This window comes from Barbatula barbatula, assembly GCF_947034865.1.
Source record: "Barbatula barbatula genome assembly, chromosome: 6".
In the NCBI taxonomy this organism is placed as follows: domain Eukaryota; kingdom Metazoa; phylum Chordata; class Actinopteri; order Cypriniformes; family Nemacheilidae; genus Barbatula; species Barbatula barbatula.
The window spans coordinates 25,741,075-25,761,766 of NC_136765.1; the positions used below are offsets into that span (position 1 = coordinate 25,741,075).

Sequence of the window (20,692 nt, forward strand, 5' to 3'; positions counted from 1 at the left end):
CGTTCAGAAGAGCGGTGCTTGTGTTCAGGGAGAGCTTAAATCATATAGGTCATTTATTCATGGGACATTGCGATAACAATACGCTTTAAAGTCCTTAATGGTAACAATATTGTAGAAAATATTTGTATGTATTATACAGTGAAGCAGCACATGAAGTAATGCTGATTTTAATTCTGTAATCAGAAAGAAATCGTCTAAAAATGAAAAATTGAATATAAATATCTTTGAATATAGATGCATGTTGGTCTACATTAATGTTTGACTAAAAACAACCTTTTTTCTAGAATGAAAACGTTTGAGACAAAGGTTACTTGTTCTTTAGATGTGTAGCTATTTAATGCCGTAGTTATTATTTCAGATCAACTCTATTACATGTCCATGTTGGAAATGATGAATGTCGAGGAAAACTAGCTGTGATGACTTCAGCAGAAACGCAGAGGTTGTATTTTAAGATGCTGTTTTCTTAAAAGCCACAACGCGAGTTCAAACTACATATTTCACATCAGAACAAATATATGTTTTCGCGTGTTTACGTTCAAGCGTCGTGTGTTTTATACATCGAGCGGTGTACATGTCCCGTGAATGATTTGTTCTCATTTCATCTACACGATACATCAAGACACGTCTCAGGAAAAAATGCACACCACGTCCGAATCCTGCCATAAAACAGTGTGAACACATTGAAGATCCATTACAACACGGCCTTTATTTTCAGATATTTAAATCAGTGTGATTTACATGATTAAAAGTGTTAAATCTGCCAGCGCTGACAGAGGAGGACGCCCGGAGCCGTGCACAGGCCCAAATCTCATCCGCTTCTGAAAACACAGACTCAGTGTCTCACTGTCTCTGTGTGTGTCTGTGCGTTCTTATGAGAATTAAGTTTACTATAGTTACTGTAGACATACTGAAGTTATTGCGTGTGTCTGTGCGTTTACTGTAGTTACTGTAGACATACTGAAGGTATTGTGTGTGTCTGTGCGTTTACTGTAGTTACTGTAGACATACTGAAGGTATTGTGTGTGTCTGTGCGTTTACTGTAGTTACTGTAGACATACTGAAGGTATTGTGTGTGTCTGTGCGTTTACTGTAGTTACTGTAGACATACTGAAGTTATTGCGTGTGTCTGTGCGTTTACTGTAGTTACCGTAGACATACTGTAGGTATTGTGTGTGTCTGTGCGTTTACTGTAGTTACCGTAGACATACTGAAGGTATTGTGTGTGTCTGTGCGTTTACTGTAGTTACTGTAGACATACTGTAGGTATTGCGTGTGTCTGTGCGTTTACTGTAGTTACTGTAGACATACTGAAGGTATTGCGTGTGTCTGTGCGTTTACTATAGTTACTGTAGACATACTGAAGTTATTGCGTGTGTCTGTGCGTTTACTGTAGTTACTGTAGACATACTGAAGGTATTGTGTGTGTCTGTGCGTTTACTGTAGTTACTGTAGACATACTGAAGGTATTGCGTGTGTCTGTGCGTTTACTGTAGTTACTGTAGACATACTGAAGTTATTGCGTGTGTCTGTGCGTTTACTGTAGTTACTGTAGACATACTGAAGTTATTGCGTGTGTCTGTGCGTTTACTGTAGTTACTGTAGACATACTGAAGGTATTGTGTGTGTCTGTGCGTTTACTGTAGTTACTGTAGACATACTGAAGGTATTGTGTGTGTCTGTGCGTTTACTGTAGTTACTGTAGACATACTGTAGTTATTGTGTGTGTCTGTGCGTTTACTGTAGTTACTGTAGACATACTGAAGTTATTGCGTGTGTCTGTGCGTTTACTGTAGTTACTGTAGACATACTGTAGGTATTGCGTGTGTCTGTGCGTTTACTGTAGTTACTGTAGACATACTGAAGGTATTGTGTGTGTCTGTGCGTTTACTGTAGTTACCGTAGACATACTGTAGTTATTGTGTGTGTCTGTGCGTTTACTGTAGTTACCGTAGACATACTGAAGGTATTGTGTGTGTCTGTGCGTTTACTGTAGTTACTGTAGACATACTGAAGGTATTGTGTGTGTCTGTGCGTTTACTGTAGTTACTGTAGACATACTGAAGGTATTGTGTGTGTCTGTGCGTTTACTGTAGTTACCGTAGACATACTGTAGTTATTGTGTGTGTCTGTGCGTTTACTGTAGTTACCGTAGACATACTGAAGTTATTGCGTGTGTCTGTGCGTTTACTGTAGTTACTGTAGACATACTGAAGGTATTGCGTGTGTCTGTGCGTTTACTGTAGTTACCGTAGACATACTGTAGTTATTGTGTGTGTCTGTGCGTTTACTGTAGTTACCGTAGACATACTGAAGGTATTGTGTGTGTCTGTGCGTTTACTGTAGTTACTGTAGACATACTGAAGGTATTGTGTGTGTCTGTGCGTTTACTGTAGTTACCGTAGACATACTGTAGTTATTGTGTGTGTCTGTGCGTTTACTGTAGTTACCGTAGACATACTGAAGGTATTGTGTGTGTCTGTGCGTTTACTGTAGTTACCGTAGACATACTGTAGTTATTGTGTGTGTCTGTGCGTTTACTGTAGTTACCGTAGACATACTGAAGGTATTGTGTGTGTCTGTGCGTTTACTGTAGTTACTGTAGACATACTGAAGGTATTGTGTGTGTCTGTGCGTTTACTGTAGTTACCGTAGACATACTGTAGTTATTGTGTGTGTCTGTGCGTTTACTGTAGTTACCGTAGACATACTGAAGGTATTGTGTGTGTCTGTGCGTTTACTGTAGTTACCGTAGACATACTGAAGGTATTGTGTGTGTCTGTGCGTTTACTGTAGTTACTGTAGACATACTGTAGGTATTGCGTGTGTCTGTGCGTTTACTGTAGTTACTGTAGACATACTGAAGGTATTGCGTGTGTCTGTGCGTTTACTGTAGTTACTGTAGACATACTGAAGTTATTGCGTGTGTCTGTGCGTTTACTGTAGTTACTGTAGACATACTGAAGTTATTGCGTGTGTCTGTGCGTTTACTGTAGTTACTGTAGACATACTGAAGGTATTGCGTGTGTCTGTGCGTTTACCGTAGTTACCGTAGACATACTGAAGGTATTGCGTGTGTCTGTGCGTTTACCGTAGTTACCGTAGACATACTGTAGGTATTGCGTGTGTCTGTGCGTTTACCGTAGTTACCGTAGACATACTGAAGGTATTGCGTGTGTCTGTGCGTTTACTGTAGTTACTGTAGACATACTGAAGGTATTGTGTGTGTCTGTGCGTTTACTGTAGTTACTGTAGACATACTGAAGGTATTGTGTGTGTCTGTGCGTTTACTGTAGTTACTGTAGACATACTGAAGGTATTGTGTGTGTCTGTGCGTTTACTGTAGTTACCGTAGACATACTGTAGTTATTGTGTGTGTCTGTGCGTTTACTGTAGTTACTGTAGACATACTGAAGTTATTGCGTGTGTCTGTGCGTTTACTGTAGTTACTGTAGACATACTGAAGGTATTGCGTGTGTCTGTGCGTTTACTGTAGTTACCGTAGACATACTGTAGTTATTGTGTGTGTCTGTGCGTTTACTGTAGTTACCGTAGACATACTGTAGTTATTGTGTGTGTCTGTGCGTTTACTGTAGTTACTGTAGACATACTGAAGGTATTGTGTGTGTCTGTGCGTTTACTGTAGTTACAGTAGACATACTGTAGTTATTGTGTGTGTCTGTGCGTTTACTGTAGTTACCGTAGACATACTGAAGGTATTGTGTGTGTCTGTGCGTTTACTGTAGTTACTGTAGACATACTGAAGGTATTGTGTGTGTCTGTGCGTTTACTGTAGTTACTGTAGACATACTGTAGGTATTGCGTGTGTCTGTGCGTTTACTGTAGTTACTGTAGACATACTGAAGGTATTGCGTGTGTCTGTGCGTTTACTGTAGTTACTGTAGACATACTGAAGTTATTGCGTGTGTCTGTGCGTTTACTGTAGTTACTGTAGACATACTGAAGTTATTGCGTGTGTCTGTGCGTTTACTGTAGTTACTGTAGACATACTGAAGGTATTGCGTGTGTCTGTGCGTTTACCGTAGTTACCGTAGACATACTGAAGGTATTGCGTGTGTCTGTGCGTTTACCGTAGTTACCGTAGACATACTGTAGGTATTGTGTGTGTCTGTGCGTTTACTGTAGTTACCGTAGACATACTGTAGTTATTGTGTGTGTCTGTGCGTTTACCGTAGTTACTGTAGACATACTGTAGTTATTGTGTGTGTCTGTGCGTTTACCGTAGTTACCGTAGACATACTGTAGGTATTGTGTGTGTCTGTGCGTTTACCGTAGTTACTGTAGACATACTGTAGTTATTGTGTGTGTCTGTGCGTTTACCGTAGTTACCGTAGACATACTGTAGGTATTGTGTGTGTCTGTGCGTTTACCGTAGTTACTGTAGACATACTGTAGTTATTGTGTGTGTCTGTGCGTTTACCGTAGTTACCGTAGACATACTGTAGGTATTGTGTGTGTCTGTGCGTTTACCGTAGTTACCGTAGACATACTGTAGGTATTGTGTGTGTCTGTGCGTTTACCGTAGTTACCGTAGACATACTGTAGGTATTGTGTGTGTCTGTGCGTTTACCGTAGTTACCGTAGACATACTGAAGGTATTGCGTGTGTCTGTGCGTTTACTGTAGTTACCGTAGACATACTGTAGTTATTGTGTGTGTCTGTGCGTTTACCGTAGTTACTGTAGACATACTGAAGGTATTGTGTGTGTCTGTGCGTTTACCGTAGTTACCGTAGACATACTGTAGTTATTGTGTGTGTCTGTGCGTTTACCGTAGTTACCGTAGACATACTGTAGTTATTGTGTGTGTCTGTGCACCGCATCACGCGTGTTATTGTCAAACACTTTAATAAAGTCGTTTTGACAGCTGCGTTGAGGGTTTATGGTGGGTTATATCAGAACGTCGATTATTTGTTGTTTCTGTGGATAACCGTTCTTAAGTCAGATAATGTTCAGGTTTTCCTCGATGGTTCACAGTTTTTTGTTGGTTTCGTTTATTAACTTTATTGTCCACAATATGGGCAAAATGGTCTTTAACAATTAGGGAAATGTTTCACCCAACAATTGATGGTTTTTGATGTGTTTAACAGCTGTGGTGACTGAAAACTCTTCTTGTGTCGCTCAGAGCTGCAAAACTCTTTGTGTTCAACAGATCAACTAAACAAGATTTACCCAAGAAATTGTGATTCTTAATCATCGAGTTCTTTACCGATGTGTGCTTTATAAAGTATCGGTGAGATCTTTCTAAAATAATCTCATCCAAACCAATAGTGTAAGTACTTTATTTTCAATGAGCTGTAACTTTATTCTTTTCTTATTTTCTCAACATTTCAGCTCAGTACCGTAATTTTACTTTTCTTTTTCACATTGTTATCAAAGTTGTTTATTTTTTTATTATCAGTGTTTTTTTTTCATTAACATTATCATTGAAACATTCGGGCTGGTTTCTAGTCCAAGACTAAATCATTCTAAGACCTGTTCAAACTGATAACGGATGCACAGACACATCTGAAAACACATCCCGTGCTCAAGTTAGTATGACATGTTTGTTAAAATCACTTAAATATCATAATGAAACTGAGGTCTAGTCCTGGTTTAAGATAATCCCCGTCCTGGAATCTGACACCAAGACATTAAACGGTGTTCAAAGCATTGTCCATTAATACAGTTGTGCTGGAGTCTTTACAAGCTTCCATCCACACCGTAAAACCTTTCATAGTTCTGCCAGCAACTTACTGTAGATTTAATGACTACTTAATACTTTCATTTAGTACTGTTTTCAATTTGAGTCAAACTTTACATTTGACTTTTGAGATTCAGAATGAGCGAGAAGAGATCTGTGTCACTACTGGCTTTAGCACAGCAACGCTGCAAAGAACATGACATTCATGTCTCGTTTCATCGTAAAATATTTCAAACTTGTTAAAACATTTACATGACGAGAAAAGTGACCTAAGATATACTGTTTTACGCAAGAAAATATAAGAACTAAGTAAGTTTACGTTGAAAATAAAATTGTAAATTAAAGGAGTAGTTCACTTTAAAAATTAAAATTGTCATTTACTCACGCTATTGTCATTTCAAACCTTCAAACTCTCTTCCTTCCGCAGAACACAAAAGAAGATATTTTGAAGAATGTAGGTATATTGACAGCCGCCAATTCACATGCACGATACGATAGATTCTGTTACCATCATTCTTCAAAATATCTTCTTTGGTGTTCTGCAGCAGAAAGAACATCATCGGGTTTGAAATGACAAGAGGACGTGTAAATGATGACGTCATTTTCATTTTAAAGGTGAACTGCTCCTTTAAATCTACAGTTAGTTACTTGCAGCCTGCTGCGACACCTTTTACAGTGAAGAAAGTTTTGACCTTTTGATCAGTTTTATCCTTAAAGCGTCACTAACACTATATCACCCTTTCTGGTGTTTTTCTACACACTGATATAAATAGGTTTTGCTGAATCCGCGCATTATCATGAATAAAGTGAATGTGGCGTTTAGGACGAGTGCGCCATCTGCTGGACACTAGTGATCCTTAAACATCATACACGATCATTCTCAACTCTTTACATTCATGTTATTCACACTGTTTGGACAACAACCACGGCAGCTAGACCACTCAAAACACCTTGGCAACCACATAGCAACCAGTCGCAATGCATCACGGTGGTGAGAATTCCACAGTAAAAGATCTAGTTTCATCTTAATGCAATGACACGAGACAGATGGACACCATTAGCGTGAGGGAGGATACCTCAACACTCTATAAACCACAGACAACTGAGGAATGAAACACTAAACTAGATTCTTCATTTGTACTGAACTTGAATATATACATATATCTATATATTAAAGTTATTTTGGCACTTGCGTGTTCTACAGAAGTGAATAAAACAAAACAATTGATGTAAACTTGTCATCGGACGTACGGCGCGTGACCCCCTGTTAAAGGTCCAGTGTGTCATTTTTTTGATGATTGGATGAGAAATGCAAAATAATATACAAGCCAATGAATATGTGTATAAAGAGCTTACACAATGAAGCGGTATGTTTTTATTACATCAGAATGAGCTATTTGTATCTGCATACACCGCGGGTCCTCTTGCATGTAATTCGCCATCTTCTGTTAGCAGTAGTGCTTCGAAAGGGAGGGGGCGGGGCCGAGGAGGGCGAGGGGCGGAGTGAGCGCTTTGTTGCACCTTGCCGCTACTGACTGGAACTTTAACTTGTGTTTGGCTAGTGTCTATTATTATAACTATTTATATTTTATTTAGATTAATATTAATTTGTATTATTATTTTACTATAATAATTGTATTAAATAAACGATTTGCGGAAATTTGTTGTATGTTCATTTTATTAAATAAAGAATGGGTTGAACGGGTCCTGTAGTTGGGTCACGTTTAAAGAAACCGTACGGTCCACTGTTATCTAGAGGTTGATCTTGGTATCACAGTCTAAAGTCATAATATTGGAGAGACAAGTTTAGCCAAGTAATTCTTCATCTCAGTTTCTTTATTGTTATCAGAATAATCTACAGGCGCTCTATTGTTTGTGAAGGTGTAGTGGAAGTTCAGTCTGGGTCACAAAAGTGTGCCTGCGCAGTAACGGTTGTTTATGTTGTTCAGATGAAACCTGAACTTGTGGATCTGAGGAAAATATTAAAGCTTAAGACAAATGAGTGGCCCGTTTCACAAAGAACTGAGGTAAATTCACTGAAGCACGGAGAGATGTTGGAGTGAAAGGAAGCCTGCAGGCATGAATGCAGATGTTTGAGTTGGAGGTGAAAGAGTTTTCTTCACAGGAACTCTAGTAATGAAAACCCCAGAGGCCGAGCCGGAAAACCCTCTCCTGTTTCTCCAATCTGATCTCTGTGTGCTCCTGTAATCCTGAAGAAATATTATTTCACTGCCAAACTCAATCTGACATACACACGTCAGACGTACACGAGGGGTTCTCGTGAAAACTAAAGCTTAACACATAGATTGAAACATTTATCTGCCGTAAATGGATAACACTTTACATTAGGGTTCCATTCATAAAGCATTTATAAATGTGTTCATTAATGATTAATAAGCCCTTTACAAATGCTTTATAAAGCAGTTATAACTCCATGAAGAAAAAGGGGGATTCTAACCAAATACCTGCCAATTACTGAGCAATTTTTAACTCACATGTTATAAATGCTCAATAAATGTATTAATTTAACAAGAAAAAATTAATCAAACTTTTTATCACTTTTCACCACTAAAAGCACAACGTTTCTAGCAAATGCTTTATATGCTTTATAAAGGGAACCCTAACGTAAAGCGTTACCTATAAATTATTTGCTGGTTTCTTTGATAGATCCCCTCAAACTACACCAGTCCAAATAAAGTAAAAACCTGCAGACGGCATTTCATACAAGTTTTACTTCTGTAAATTATTTCACATCATTTCATCTTTAACATTGAAAACGCTCAAAATCATTTTCTGTTGTAATGTACGGTTGTGTTTATGAGACGCTTGTGTGTAAATAACATCAGATGACAAGCTTCATGAAAAAATACTTTTTATTCAATATTACAATAGGCCATTATGTCGTTTAATTTAGATAAACAGTCAAGAAGAGATTAGAAATTCACGAGACCTACATACACCTACATCGCGTGTTCAGTCTGTGAGGGTTCAACTTGATTTAAAGGGACAGTTCTCCTAAAAAAACTATTCTGTCATCATGTGTTTGTAAATCTGTGTGAGTTTCTTTCTTCAGTGGAACACAACAGAAGATATTTGGAGAAATGTCGATGGAGTTCAGTGTAGTTTGATAATCGACATTCTTCAAAATATCTTCTGTTGTGTTCTGAAGAAGAAAGATACTGAAACAGGTTTAACGTGACAAGGATGAAGAAATCCTGATGATGATAATTCTCATTTTCTGGTGAACAACCCCATTACAATCGTTATTAGAACCAATTCTGTCAACTCTTTCGGTTTCCACAAGATGGAGACAAGTACTTGAAGATGAACTTATATAACAAAACATATATATATAAAGATTAAAGCACAAATGAATGTGTTGTACACAAAACGTCTGAATAAAGGAAAAGCTCAGCTACATCCAACAGATTTACAATTTCAGAAGATTTAAGAGTTTAGAGATCCTGAAAATCTGTAAAGAACGAGTGGCACAAGGTTTGTTCAAGACCATCATAGATCATGTGACATACAGATAGTGAACATAATGGCATGAGTATGAAAACAACACAAAAGCATTAGAGAAGTGAACGAGAGCATCACAGGACCGAGTCATTATGGCGTCCCTTAAGGTACTCCGAGTCAGTGCTTTAAAAATCCACCTCAAGACACAGCGAGACATTTTTCAGCAAGAGATTATTCACGAGTGTCGCGTTCACTTGCCGAGTCTCTTGGCTACGTCCTGATAGGCCAGTTCAATCTCTGGATCCGCCGGACACGTATTAGTGAACTCATCTCGGGCGTAAGCGTTCTGAAGATATCTCCAAACTCCACTCAAGTCTGCTGGGATCTCAAAGTTACGATACTTCTTTGAAACCACCTGAACGACACGAGAAAAACATTGACCAAACATGAGAAGTGGATTAACATTTTGTGAATGAAAATGAAGCTTTTTGAAAACATAAGTGAATCGATTTATAAAAGGGCCTTTTGATTGTAGTGCGGATTGTGAAAACAACAGCTATTGAGAACGATGATGCATAGAAAAAAAATCTACGATTTATATTATATGTTTTTTTTTAAATTATATTATATTTCTTTGACATTTTAAAGAGACGGAAAGTAAATAAACGCCTGACAGAAAAAAGCTTATCAAGCATTTTCAGACTTTGGGCAAACCCTTAAAGGAGCAGTTCTCCTACGAATTGAAAATTCTGTCATCATTTACACGTCCTCCTGTCATTTCAAACCTGTATGACTTTCTTTCCTCCGCAGAACACAAAAGAAGATATTTAGAAAAATGTTAAGAAAGTCATACAGGTTTGAATTGACAAGTGGGTGTGTAAATGATGCCAGAACTACTCCTTTAAAAATGCGGGTATGGACAAACGTTATAAAATCCAGCTTAGTGATGTACCTTAACATACAGCATCTATTACAGAAATATCACAAATAAGACTTAAAAATATAACCCTTGTTTTAGAAATATGGACAGTAGTAGGACGTGTGACAACTAGCCCCGGCAGTATTTTCAGTATCATCAGATGTCATCACCTTGACTATATGTAGTTTGGGGAGAAGGTTGCAGTCGGCGAGGGTCAGTTCATTGCCGTCCAGGTACTTGCGGCTGGAGTGCGTCTCTTCTCCCGCGCCATCAGAATCAATCTCATCCGGCAGAGAAGAGTTAAGAAAGTCGTCCATTTTCTTCAGAGTTTTCAGAAGCCCGATCTCCAGACCTGACGCATGAACACATGAACGCATGAACGTTTTAAACATCATGAATCGGTCTCGTAAATCTCATTGCATCAAACTCACTTGCGTTGGCTTCTGGCTTGGTGTTCTTGATGTAGGCCGAGAACTTTGCGAAGATGTCATTTCCCGCAGCGTTCGACTCCTTGTTCTTTGCAGCCAGTTTTGGAAACCTTGAGAGGTCAAAACAACAAAACGCCACCACGGTGAACGCTGTAAAATCACGATCAATACAATGTCTCTTTCAGATACGATCGATCTTGTCAACCTACTTTGGAGGTGCTAGCATCTCCTCTAAGAATTCTTCAATTTTGTTGACATCCGTCCGCACCTCTCCGTTGAATGTAAGGAAGGGCGGAGGAGTTCCCGGGGCCAGGTTATGAAGATCTGCTGGTTTCCTTTTATAAAACAAAGATATCATTTCTGCGTGAATAAATCCTCAAATCATTACGGGAGTGATATGTTCTGATCACAGATGTGTGATGGTCACCTCTTCAGGTCGACGGTGGTGACGTTAAACACAACACCCTTCAGCCACAGGATCATAAAGAGTCTTTGAGAGAACGGACAGTTTCCAATGCTCTCGCCATCACTACCTGCCTGAAGAACACGAACGCCAAACATCCATGACAATACAAGAGTCAAGAACATTACACAACAACGCTCCCCCAACCAACACAGAACGTTCCCCTAACGTTAGTTTTAAACACTATCATGAAGGTAATACCCCCGTTTCTCTTAAATGTGAATTCAACCAAACACATCCGACGTTCTGAAAACATTAACATATGAGCTTTTGTTTTATTTTTGGAGGATTCTGGAATGCAGATTTGTCAAAGTTCACGCCACCGGTTGTGTCCTGATCCTTAACCATTTAGATCACAAAGAGATTTCTCTGATGTGTATATCAAATATTATGGATGAAGACACACGTACACAGTGTCACAACAACACAACTCAATACAAACGAGCGCTTAAGAATCAGTGCCAAATGTCCCGCTCTAATATTGGGATCTGGAGCTTTCCAGCGGTGACCGGTAACCGGAGCTGGACATCAGATCTGTACCCGAGCTGAATTATTCACGGAAATTCCATTACCTGCCCTATTAGACCGCAGCAAACAGAGTCCGGGTCAAACCTGAGTTAGCCGTCATTCACAACACCTGAACTCATGCGTTTATCACACACGGACCTCTCCTCTCAAAACACTGAACATCCTAACGCTTCATCTGCAAACTTCACATTTTTAATGGGACAGTTCACCTGAAAATGAGAATTCTGTCATCGTTGACTCACCTCAGGTTGTTTCAAACCTGTATAAATGTCTTTGTTTTGAAAAACACAACAGAAGATATTTGTAAGAATGTCAGTAGCCAAACAGATCTCGTCCCCAATGGACTGCCAAAGTAGGGAAAATAAATAATATGGGAGTCATTGGGGGACGAGATCTGTTTGGCTACTGACAATCTTACATATATTTACATTAGCAGACGCATTTATCCACAGAGGTGAACAATAAATAGCCGTTGGAACAAAATAAGGACAACAAAAAGCAAAAAACTAAAAGTTCAATCAACAAACTGGTCTCATATAGTGACATAATATACTGAATATCTTCCTCTGTGTTGGAAGTCACTTCTTTTCATCTATCTTACCTTCACAAAGAGTTCTATCTCAGGATCTTTATCCTCTTCATTTGAGGTCATATCGGTCCGGCTGACACACAGATAATCTTCGTGTTGTATGTCTGATGCTTGTTTTGATTTGGTCCCTGTGGTCAGCTGTCAGAGAGACACTTCCACTGTCACACACGGCCCCAAAATATCCTCCACGCGGCGCTTTAGGGAGGAGTTGAATGTCACCTACACCGTATCACTCACTCTCTCACTCTCACTCGCCCGCTCACTTTCAAAACATGATGATGAATCACATTTCAACCCTTCATGGTCAAAACTGTGTGTCATGCAGATCAGAGAACAATCACATTGAAAGTGATGAACTCTTTCATGAGACGTCTGTTTTCTTTACATTAAGGTATCCTTTATGATGCATTGATAAATGTGTTCGTTGATGATTAATAAGTCATTTACAAATGCATTATAAAGCAGTTATAACTGCAAGAATAAAAAGGGGGATTCTAACATAATACCTGACAAACAGTGAGCAGGAATAAGAAAAACAACACAACACCCTACAGTGTCCAGTCTGACAGACTATATTACAAACAACATCAAGATGATAATAAATCTGCTTTACAGTCAAATAAATACATTTATTAAGCATTTATAACATGTGAGTTAAACACGGCTCACTATTTGGCAGGAATTTCTGTAGAATAACTTTTATTCATGCAGTTATAACTGCTTCCTAATGTATTTAAAAACAACGTATTAATCATTAATGAACACATTTATAAATGCTTTATACAGGGTACCTTAATGTAAAGTGTTACCCATATATTCTATTCTATTCTTCGTTGAATTTATAAAACCCTATTGTCATAGATGTGCATTATCCAGATCATCTTATCTGAACGTCATTTACTGGTTACATCTATTATATCCGCTTTATTTCTGAACGTGTGACATGAGGATGTACGGGGGGCCGGCGGGGCTGATGGGTAAAACATTCCAGCGAGTTCACTCTAAATATAAGAGCCTTGACACTCATTTACACGTGACTGCTGACCTCAGAACAGTCAAGAGTCACACATTATCTTTAAACATGAAGTCAGTGAAAAGATATTTGCACAACACTTTACATTATTCTTAGATGTCAACTTTATTTATATAGCACTGTTTACAATTTTCATTGTTACAAAGCAGCTGTACATGAAACATATTGACTATAAGCAAAGCATACAAGGTTAAAGGTGAAAACACAGACACACACCATCAGATTTTAACACACACACAATTTGCACACGTACTGACACTCATACACCACACACACACACACACACACACACAATATGCACACGTACTGACACACAGACACACACACACACACACACACAATATGCACACGTACTGACACTCACACACACACACAATATGCACACGTACTGACACTCATACACACACACACACACACACACACACACACACAATATGCACACGTACTGACACTCATACACACACACACACACACACACAATATGCACACGTACTGACACTCATACATACACACACACACACAATATGCACACGTACTGACACTCATACACACACACACACACACACACACACACACACACACAATATGCACACGTACTGACACACAGACACACACACACACACACACACAATATGCACACGTACTGACACTCACACACACACACAATATGCACACGTACTGACACTCATACACACACACACACACACACACACACACACACAATATGCACACGTACTGACACTCATACACACACACACACACACACACAATATGCACACGTACTGACACTCATACATACACACACACACACAATATGCACACGTACTGACACTCATACACACACACACACACACACACACACACACACACACAATATGCACACGTACTGACACTCATACACACACACACACACACACACACACACACACACACACACACACACACAATATGCACACGTACTGACACTCATACACACACACACACAATATGCACACGTACTGACACTCACACACACACACAATATGCACACGTACTGACACTCATACACACACACACACACACACACACACAATATGCACACGTACTGACACTCATACATACACACACACACACAATATGCACACGTACTGACACTCATACACACACACACACACACACACACACACACACACACACACACAATATGCACACGTACTGACACTCATACACACACACACACACACACAATATGCACACGTACTGACACTCATACACACACACACACACAATATGCACACGTACTGACACTCATACACACACACACACAATATGCACACGTACTGACACTCATACACACACACACACGTGCGCACACAGACGGATGCGCAAATATTAAACAGACTCTAAATTCCTATATGAAATATTAATTAAGGGAAACTTTAAAATAATGATTCTAAAGATGTGTAGCTGTAATCCTGTCATACACAGACACTGATCGTGAAGTGTGAGTGACCTCAACATATAAACATACACACATATATATAGGCTGTGTGCCAAATAGCCCCCTATAGTGCACTATTTGAGGGGCCATACATTTTTTGTGGTGTCCGAATTCATAGTAAACAATATTGAGTGCACTCATTCAATCCCATGATGCATCATAATAACGAGTGTACAATCGATGTAAACTCACGGCTAACTGCTAGTCATCTATCGTATTGCTCTGTATGACATATCGCTTATTGTTTCCTGAACTCTTTGTAAGTCGCTTTGGATTAAAGCGTCTGCTAAAGTTCTAAATGTATAGGGAAATGATGATAGTGCTGAATGAATTCCAGCGTCTCAGCGATTCCAGTGTCCGAATTTTCTCACTCGTTTTCATCCGCTCCTTAAACTGGACTATATTAGGAAATTCACGTAGGAATTCATTAGGAAATTTTTTAGTAGACTTTTTTTATAAAATTCATCGGACACACATGTGCTCCTGACCCCCAGTTAACTTCTGGTTGTGTATGGCTAGCGTCTAACATCACCTTTTATATTTAATTTATGTTCATATTATTTTGTATTATTATTTTACTGTATGATAACTGTATTAAATAAACGACTAGTTGAATTTTGTTGTATGTTCATTTGTTGAACGGGTCCTGTAGTTGGGTCACGTTTAAAGAAACCTTACGGTCCACTGACATCTAGAGGTTGAACTTGGTATCAGTCTAAAGTCATAATATTGGAGAGACAAGTTTAGCCAAGTAACGCTTCATCTCAGTTTCTTTATTGTTATCAGAATAATCTACAGGCGCTCTATTGTTTGTGAAGGTGTAGCGGAAGTTCAGTCTGGGTCACAAAAGTGTGCATGTGCAGTAACGGTTGTTTATGTTGTTCAGATGAAACCGTCTATTAAAGAAATTTAAAATAAAATCACATACTCACCATAATGTGTCTGTAATCCAGCAGGGAAGTGAATGATGACAGATCTTCATCAGAAACCTTCAGATGTCTCCACATCTACAACAGTCATACAGGTAAAAGAATAACAGCAATATCATTGAATAAATGATTTAATTAAAGATGACGTGTGTTCACATACTTTCTCTTACACAGCAGTTTAATGTGTGAAGTTTAATTACTGTTCGCTATAAGAAAATGAAAGAAAGGACTCTTTATAAATACCTTAAATAGATATTTTATTAGATTTTCAGCTGACAAACACAAGTAGGCAATGTGAGAAAAAATAATTTGTCTTTTTTCCTTAATTTTACTTTGCATAGTCGTTTAATGAAGGTTAAGTAAGCTTTGGATTCATGACCACAAACATATTTAAAGTCCAATACTGAACAAACAAGGACAATCTCCTTTATATCAGTTACTAAAACTTGACCCAAACTTAAGTCGCAAAACCGATGTTTAGATAAAACTATTAAAAATGATTAAGCTCAAAACAATAATGCATAAATTCATTCTTATTCCCCAACAGCAGCACAATTTAGAAAAGCACATCGAACCTAATTTAAATAGAAACATACAATTTCCTTAAATATACATTATAAAGCCAAACAAACAGCAGCAGGAGGAAAAATTGCCTACCTCCCCTAAAGATTTCCCAACCAGTGCAACAAACGTACAATATTGTACACTACATTAAATCCTACAGAAATGTGAGATTTGTCTGAGAACACGACAAATCAAATCTGTTCGCTTTTGACAAAACAACCTGTACCTTTAAAAAAGAAATAAATATTCAAATGAAGACATATGGAGTTATCCGATACACCACAAATACAATGCCGCGACAGGTCAACACAGTATTTTCAAGTATATCTCAGTAGAGTAAAGCTTCTTTATATGGCTGATGTCCTCTTTCAGATTGCATGAAGTCCTAAAGCATCAGTCACAAACAACTGCATAGTTATAGATGCAAAGCAAATGCTTATAATGATATTTTACGTACAATAATATGATAAAATCTCTATGAACAGCCTCATGCTTGTGGAAAAGTGCATCAGATCATTAGGGAATATATTTTAAACAATATTTTCAGAGAATATTTCTTATCCAGTGGAATTGTGGCAACTCAGTTAAAACGGAAGCACTAAAAGCTTTTAAAGTTAAAAGCGGACGTTATATCGAGCAAAGCGAGTGAAAATGAGAACAGATGCTTTTGTGGTTTTGTTCTACCAATCCCTTTATCCTTTTCACTGTGTTTATGTCTCTATAACCATTGTGAATTCTCTCCTAAACGTTTAATGTGATTGTCACCTTGGCACCATTTGTGGCACTGAAAGGGAAAATTCACCCAAAAACAATCAGTCATGATTTACACACCGTAACGTTTTCGTGAGTAAATGACAGAACTTGAATTTCCATGTGAATTTTTCTTTGTGCTTGAATGAAGTGAAACTCGCTCCACCTGTGACCGTACACACACGACGTCCATCATTCCAGTAACGGCTCGTCATCGTCATCTTCATCCAATTCCAGACGGGCAAACGGACGCGGCGAGGAAACGTCTCTGTTCTTCATCAGTCTGAAGAGACAGGTGAAGGTGGTGAGGATTATCAAGACGCCGATAACGGCGCCCACGGCTAACGCCAGCTCGCTGCATTGCTCGTGAGCTAACACACAGCGCACGCGGGCAAAACTGCCGTTGTTGGGCATCGGGAGGATGCCAATGAGATGACACATGAGAGGATACAGATCCACGTTGTTAAAACTCGACATCTTGTAGCCTTCACGAAACGCAGGCCCGTGGGCGGCCAGGAAGGGGTGCATGCTGGGAAGAGTATTGTCATAGCCATGATCACCCACTGTGAAAGACAGGACACATGCGAGTTACTGCTTCTTTTCACACCCTTACAGTGTTGATGCAAAAGCAAATGACATCATTTCATAGAATTGTGAGTGTTTGTAATCTGTTTGAGGAAACACTCACAGCGTGGAAGTCCACCCTGTTTGACGATCGTCCAGCCCTCGTCTGCCACCAGAATGATCGGTTGAGTCCTTTCGTTGTTTTTATAGTGCAGCCTGTCAGGAAGAGCGTCCTTCAAATAAACCTTCATGTGTTTGTGACAGCCCGACAGATTTTGATATACAGTCACGTTATCTGTGCAAAAAGAAAAGAGAAGAAAGACGATAAAACCAGAATGACCAGGACAAGATCATCAAAGGAATGAGGATCAATCCCAGTATTAAAGGCGGGGTGTCCCATTTCTCTTGATGTTCAAATAACCAAAACAAACACACCCCTGCGCCCATCTTTCACTTTCAGCAGCGCTCGGCTCCAGTCATTTCCGTCCTGAGCACCTTACTGCTGATTGGCTACAGGCTTGTTTTGGTACTCGGCTCCACTTTAGCTAAACAAGCGTAATTTCAGAAATCGGACACACCGCCTTTAAATATTAGGGCTGGGTAAAAAAAGTGATTCTTCGGTTTAAATCGATCTTAAGTTAAAAGAAACAATATCGATTGGGGAAATCACTGAATGGATTCTTGAAGCATATGATCAGTACTTCACCTCTCGTCCAGAGGATGGCGCCATTATTCAAGTCGAATTTTGAAATACTGAACTAATCGAAATTTTATCTAAACCATATAAATGCCAAAATGGTCTCAAATCCAACCCTATTAAATATACATACTCATCGATTCATAGGAATTGAATTGGTAAACATCAGGCCAGCTTCTATGGTTCATGTGTGTATTTATAAAAAATACACAAGCAAACATTCAGCTCTATGTTGTTTCTTCTTTGTTTAAATAAAACAAAGGTTCATCTGTGTGTTATTAATATGACAAACCTGTGAGTGGTATAATGGCGGCCACAGGAGTGAGATCCACCACCCTGTAACTGTCCGGACTGACACACGCATCCAGTTTAATAAGACGTTCTTCAGAACATTGAGTCATACCGTGATCACTCGTGATGATAACGTTTATTTTCCCCCATAATCCAGTTGTGTTGAGATGTTCCATCAATAAACCCACCAGATTATCCACCTCCCTGAGAACTCGAGTCATCTCTGTGCTGTCCTCCGGTCCGAACAGATGACCGCTGCGATCCGGCTCCTCCCAGTACAGAGAGGCAAATTTCACGGCTCTGTTCTCCGTCATCCATCGCGTCAGGTTTCCCAGCCTCTCTCTGAAGCTCACCTGCGAGTCGTATTTTAACGCGTATTCTAACGTGTGATTTCGAATATTTACGTCTGATCCCGGCCACATAGCCGACGCCGCTCTGTATCCAGATTCCTCCACGGACACCCAGATGGGTTTGGCTCGGTTCCACCAGAACGGATCGCTGTCGTTTTGAATGGAGAAGTTCTTCTTTGTCGCCGGGTCGTACATCATGCTGGCCAGAATGCCGTGGCTCTCGGCGTACAGACCCGTGACCAGACTGTAATGATTGGGAAAGGTTTTAGTTGTGAAAACGTTGGTCAGTTCATGTACGAGCAAACCAGAGGAGAAGAACTTCTCCAGGTTAGGGAAGGAGTAACGTTTGAGGTAGTCTGCTCGGAAGCCATCAAACGACACCAGAAGAAGAGGAGTCGTGTCACCACCAGACTCAGTTCCATTACCAGACGGCAGAGAAGCGCCGAATCCGGTCCAGATGAGAAGAACACACAGAAAAGCGCTGGTCTGCATCCCGTGGCAGAGGTCTGATCTCTCACTGTGAACATCAGAACACAACAATCTCTGTGATAAGAACACTTATAGCATGGTCTGTTAGAATACTGGATTCTGATTGGCTGGAGGATGTGCATTAAAACCCTTTAACGCACGGGTAGCTCCGGTCAGTCTGATTACATTCAAATGGACTGACGAACTGTCATTTTCACCGGTTTGATCAAAAGCTACACTGTAAACATCAATAACAGCTTTAACTTGGCAAATAACCAGCGTATAAGTGGAATAATCCACGGCTAGCCGTGCGTTAAAGGGTTATAATTCGAGTCGGGTGGTTCTTGGCCTCCACGTCGTGCATTAAAAGCCATTATCGTGCTGTGGATTATCCCTTACATGTGCTTTTTCTCCATATTTTGTTGGTTGACTCCCTTTCAGTATTTATCTCTCTAATTCATTAGAATCTCTCTCTCTCTTCTCTCAACAGGTGTTGTTCTTTGTATTAGCACCTGTTGTATTATCACTCCTGCATAACATATCGCTTATTGCTTCTGAACTCTCTGTAAATCGCTTTGGATTAAAGCGTCTGCTCAATGACTAAATGTCATTTTATGCAAAATTATGTTTTTCAGTGACAGACCTATTAAATTGTATTATTTAACATACTGTTTAAGATGTTAAATCTATAACAAGTTGTTTGAACAAAAACATGTTATTAAATAGTAATAATAAATGAATAATGGTGTGGAATAAATCTGTTAAAATGTCGTGATATTAATATAAAGCATCACTTTTGCATAATGTGGTTTGATAAAGGAAGTGTTTGTAAATGTTAAACACACAGAATCACTGAATAAAACAAACATGTTATTATTCACGGTTTATGACAGTGTTTGTACATCATGATAAGTCTTATACACAGAGCTGAAAGCTGCTGTATCACAGTGATAAATGTAGTTTGATTATTGATGAATTCATTATATCAATGTTTTTGTCAAACGTCACAAAGAAAGCACGAGGAGGAAAAACATCACCGTACCGTTTCACCTCAAGACGTCTGTCAATCTTTCGAGCACGTTCACATTAAATTAAACTGCACGATGAATATAATGTGTGTGATTAATGAAGTGATGATAAATTCAGTCTGATATGTGATGTGATGATCCTCGACACCTGCACTTCCTCAAACACAAACCACCGCGTCACTGACGTCGCGACGGAGAATATTAGGACCGCCCACTGACTCAGGGTTGCCAGATTTTACTAACAAAACCCGCCCGATGGCCAATCAAACGAGTCCTGTTCTGGAGATCAGCAGTGTTGGTAGAGTTATTCATCAAGACATATTCAATAGTGTAATTACATTACTGTACAAAAGTATTGAATGACTTATTACTAATGACTGTTACAGGTTCCTTTAGAAAACTAAATTTCATTTCCACTTCTTGTTTTTTGAATGAACATTTACATTTATG

The 20,692-nt window shown here is 39.2% G+C and overlaps 1 protein-coding gene across 2 annotated transcripts; it reads right to left on the reverse strand.

The window, feature by feature from the left end:
* Window positions 1-8,556: 8,556 nt before the first annotated feature.
* Window positions 8,557-20,424, reverse strand: clic5a (chloride intracellular channel 5a). 2 transcript variants are annotated; one of them, XM_079457865.1, is made up of 9 exons: window positions 20,257-20,424; window positions 18,398-19,263; window positions 17,533-17,703; window positions 17,184-17,407; window positions 10,936-11,045; window positions 10,718-10,843; window positions 10,512-10,618; window positions 10,251-10,432; window positions 8,560-9,576 (listed from the first exon to the last, which is right to left on the reverse strand). In XM_079457865.1, exons 2-9 carry the CDS (start codon window positions 19,236-19,238, stop codon window positions 9,412-9,414), a joined length of 1,926 nt encoding a protein of 641 aa, XP_079313991.1. In that variant the 5' UTR covers window positions 19,239-19,263; window positions 20,257-20,424; the 3' UTR covers window positions 8,560-9,411. The 2 variants fall into 2 exon arrangements, with proteins under 2 accessions (XP_079313990.1, XP_079313991.1); XM_079457864.1 differs by lacking the exons at window positions 17,184-17,407; window positions 17,533-17,703; window positions 18,398-19,263; window positions 20,257-20,424 and adding an exon at window positions 12,101-12,212 and having other exon boundaries at window positions 8,557-9,576.
* Window positions 20,425-20,692: the final 268 nt, after the last annotated feature.

What these genes read in the sequence shown, in the direction of transcription:
- clic5a (XM_079457865.1), bottom strand. Translation starts at nt 19,238, where the DNA reads ATGCAGACCAGCGCTTTTCTGTGTGTTCTTCTCATCTGGACCGGATTC. An exon ending in GAGATGCTAGCACCTCCAAA is followed by an intron (nt 10,619 to 10,717) that starts GTAGGTTGACAA and finishes TGACCTCTCAAG; the next exon opens with GTTTCCAAAACTGGCTGCAA. An exon ending in CAAGCCAGAAGCCAACGCAA is followed by an intron (nt 10,433 to 10,511) that starts GTGAGTTTGATG and finishes TTCATGCGTCAG; the next exon opens with GTCTGGAGATCGGGCTTCTG.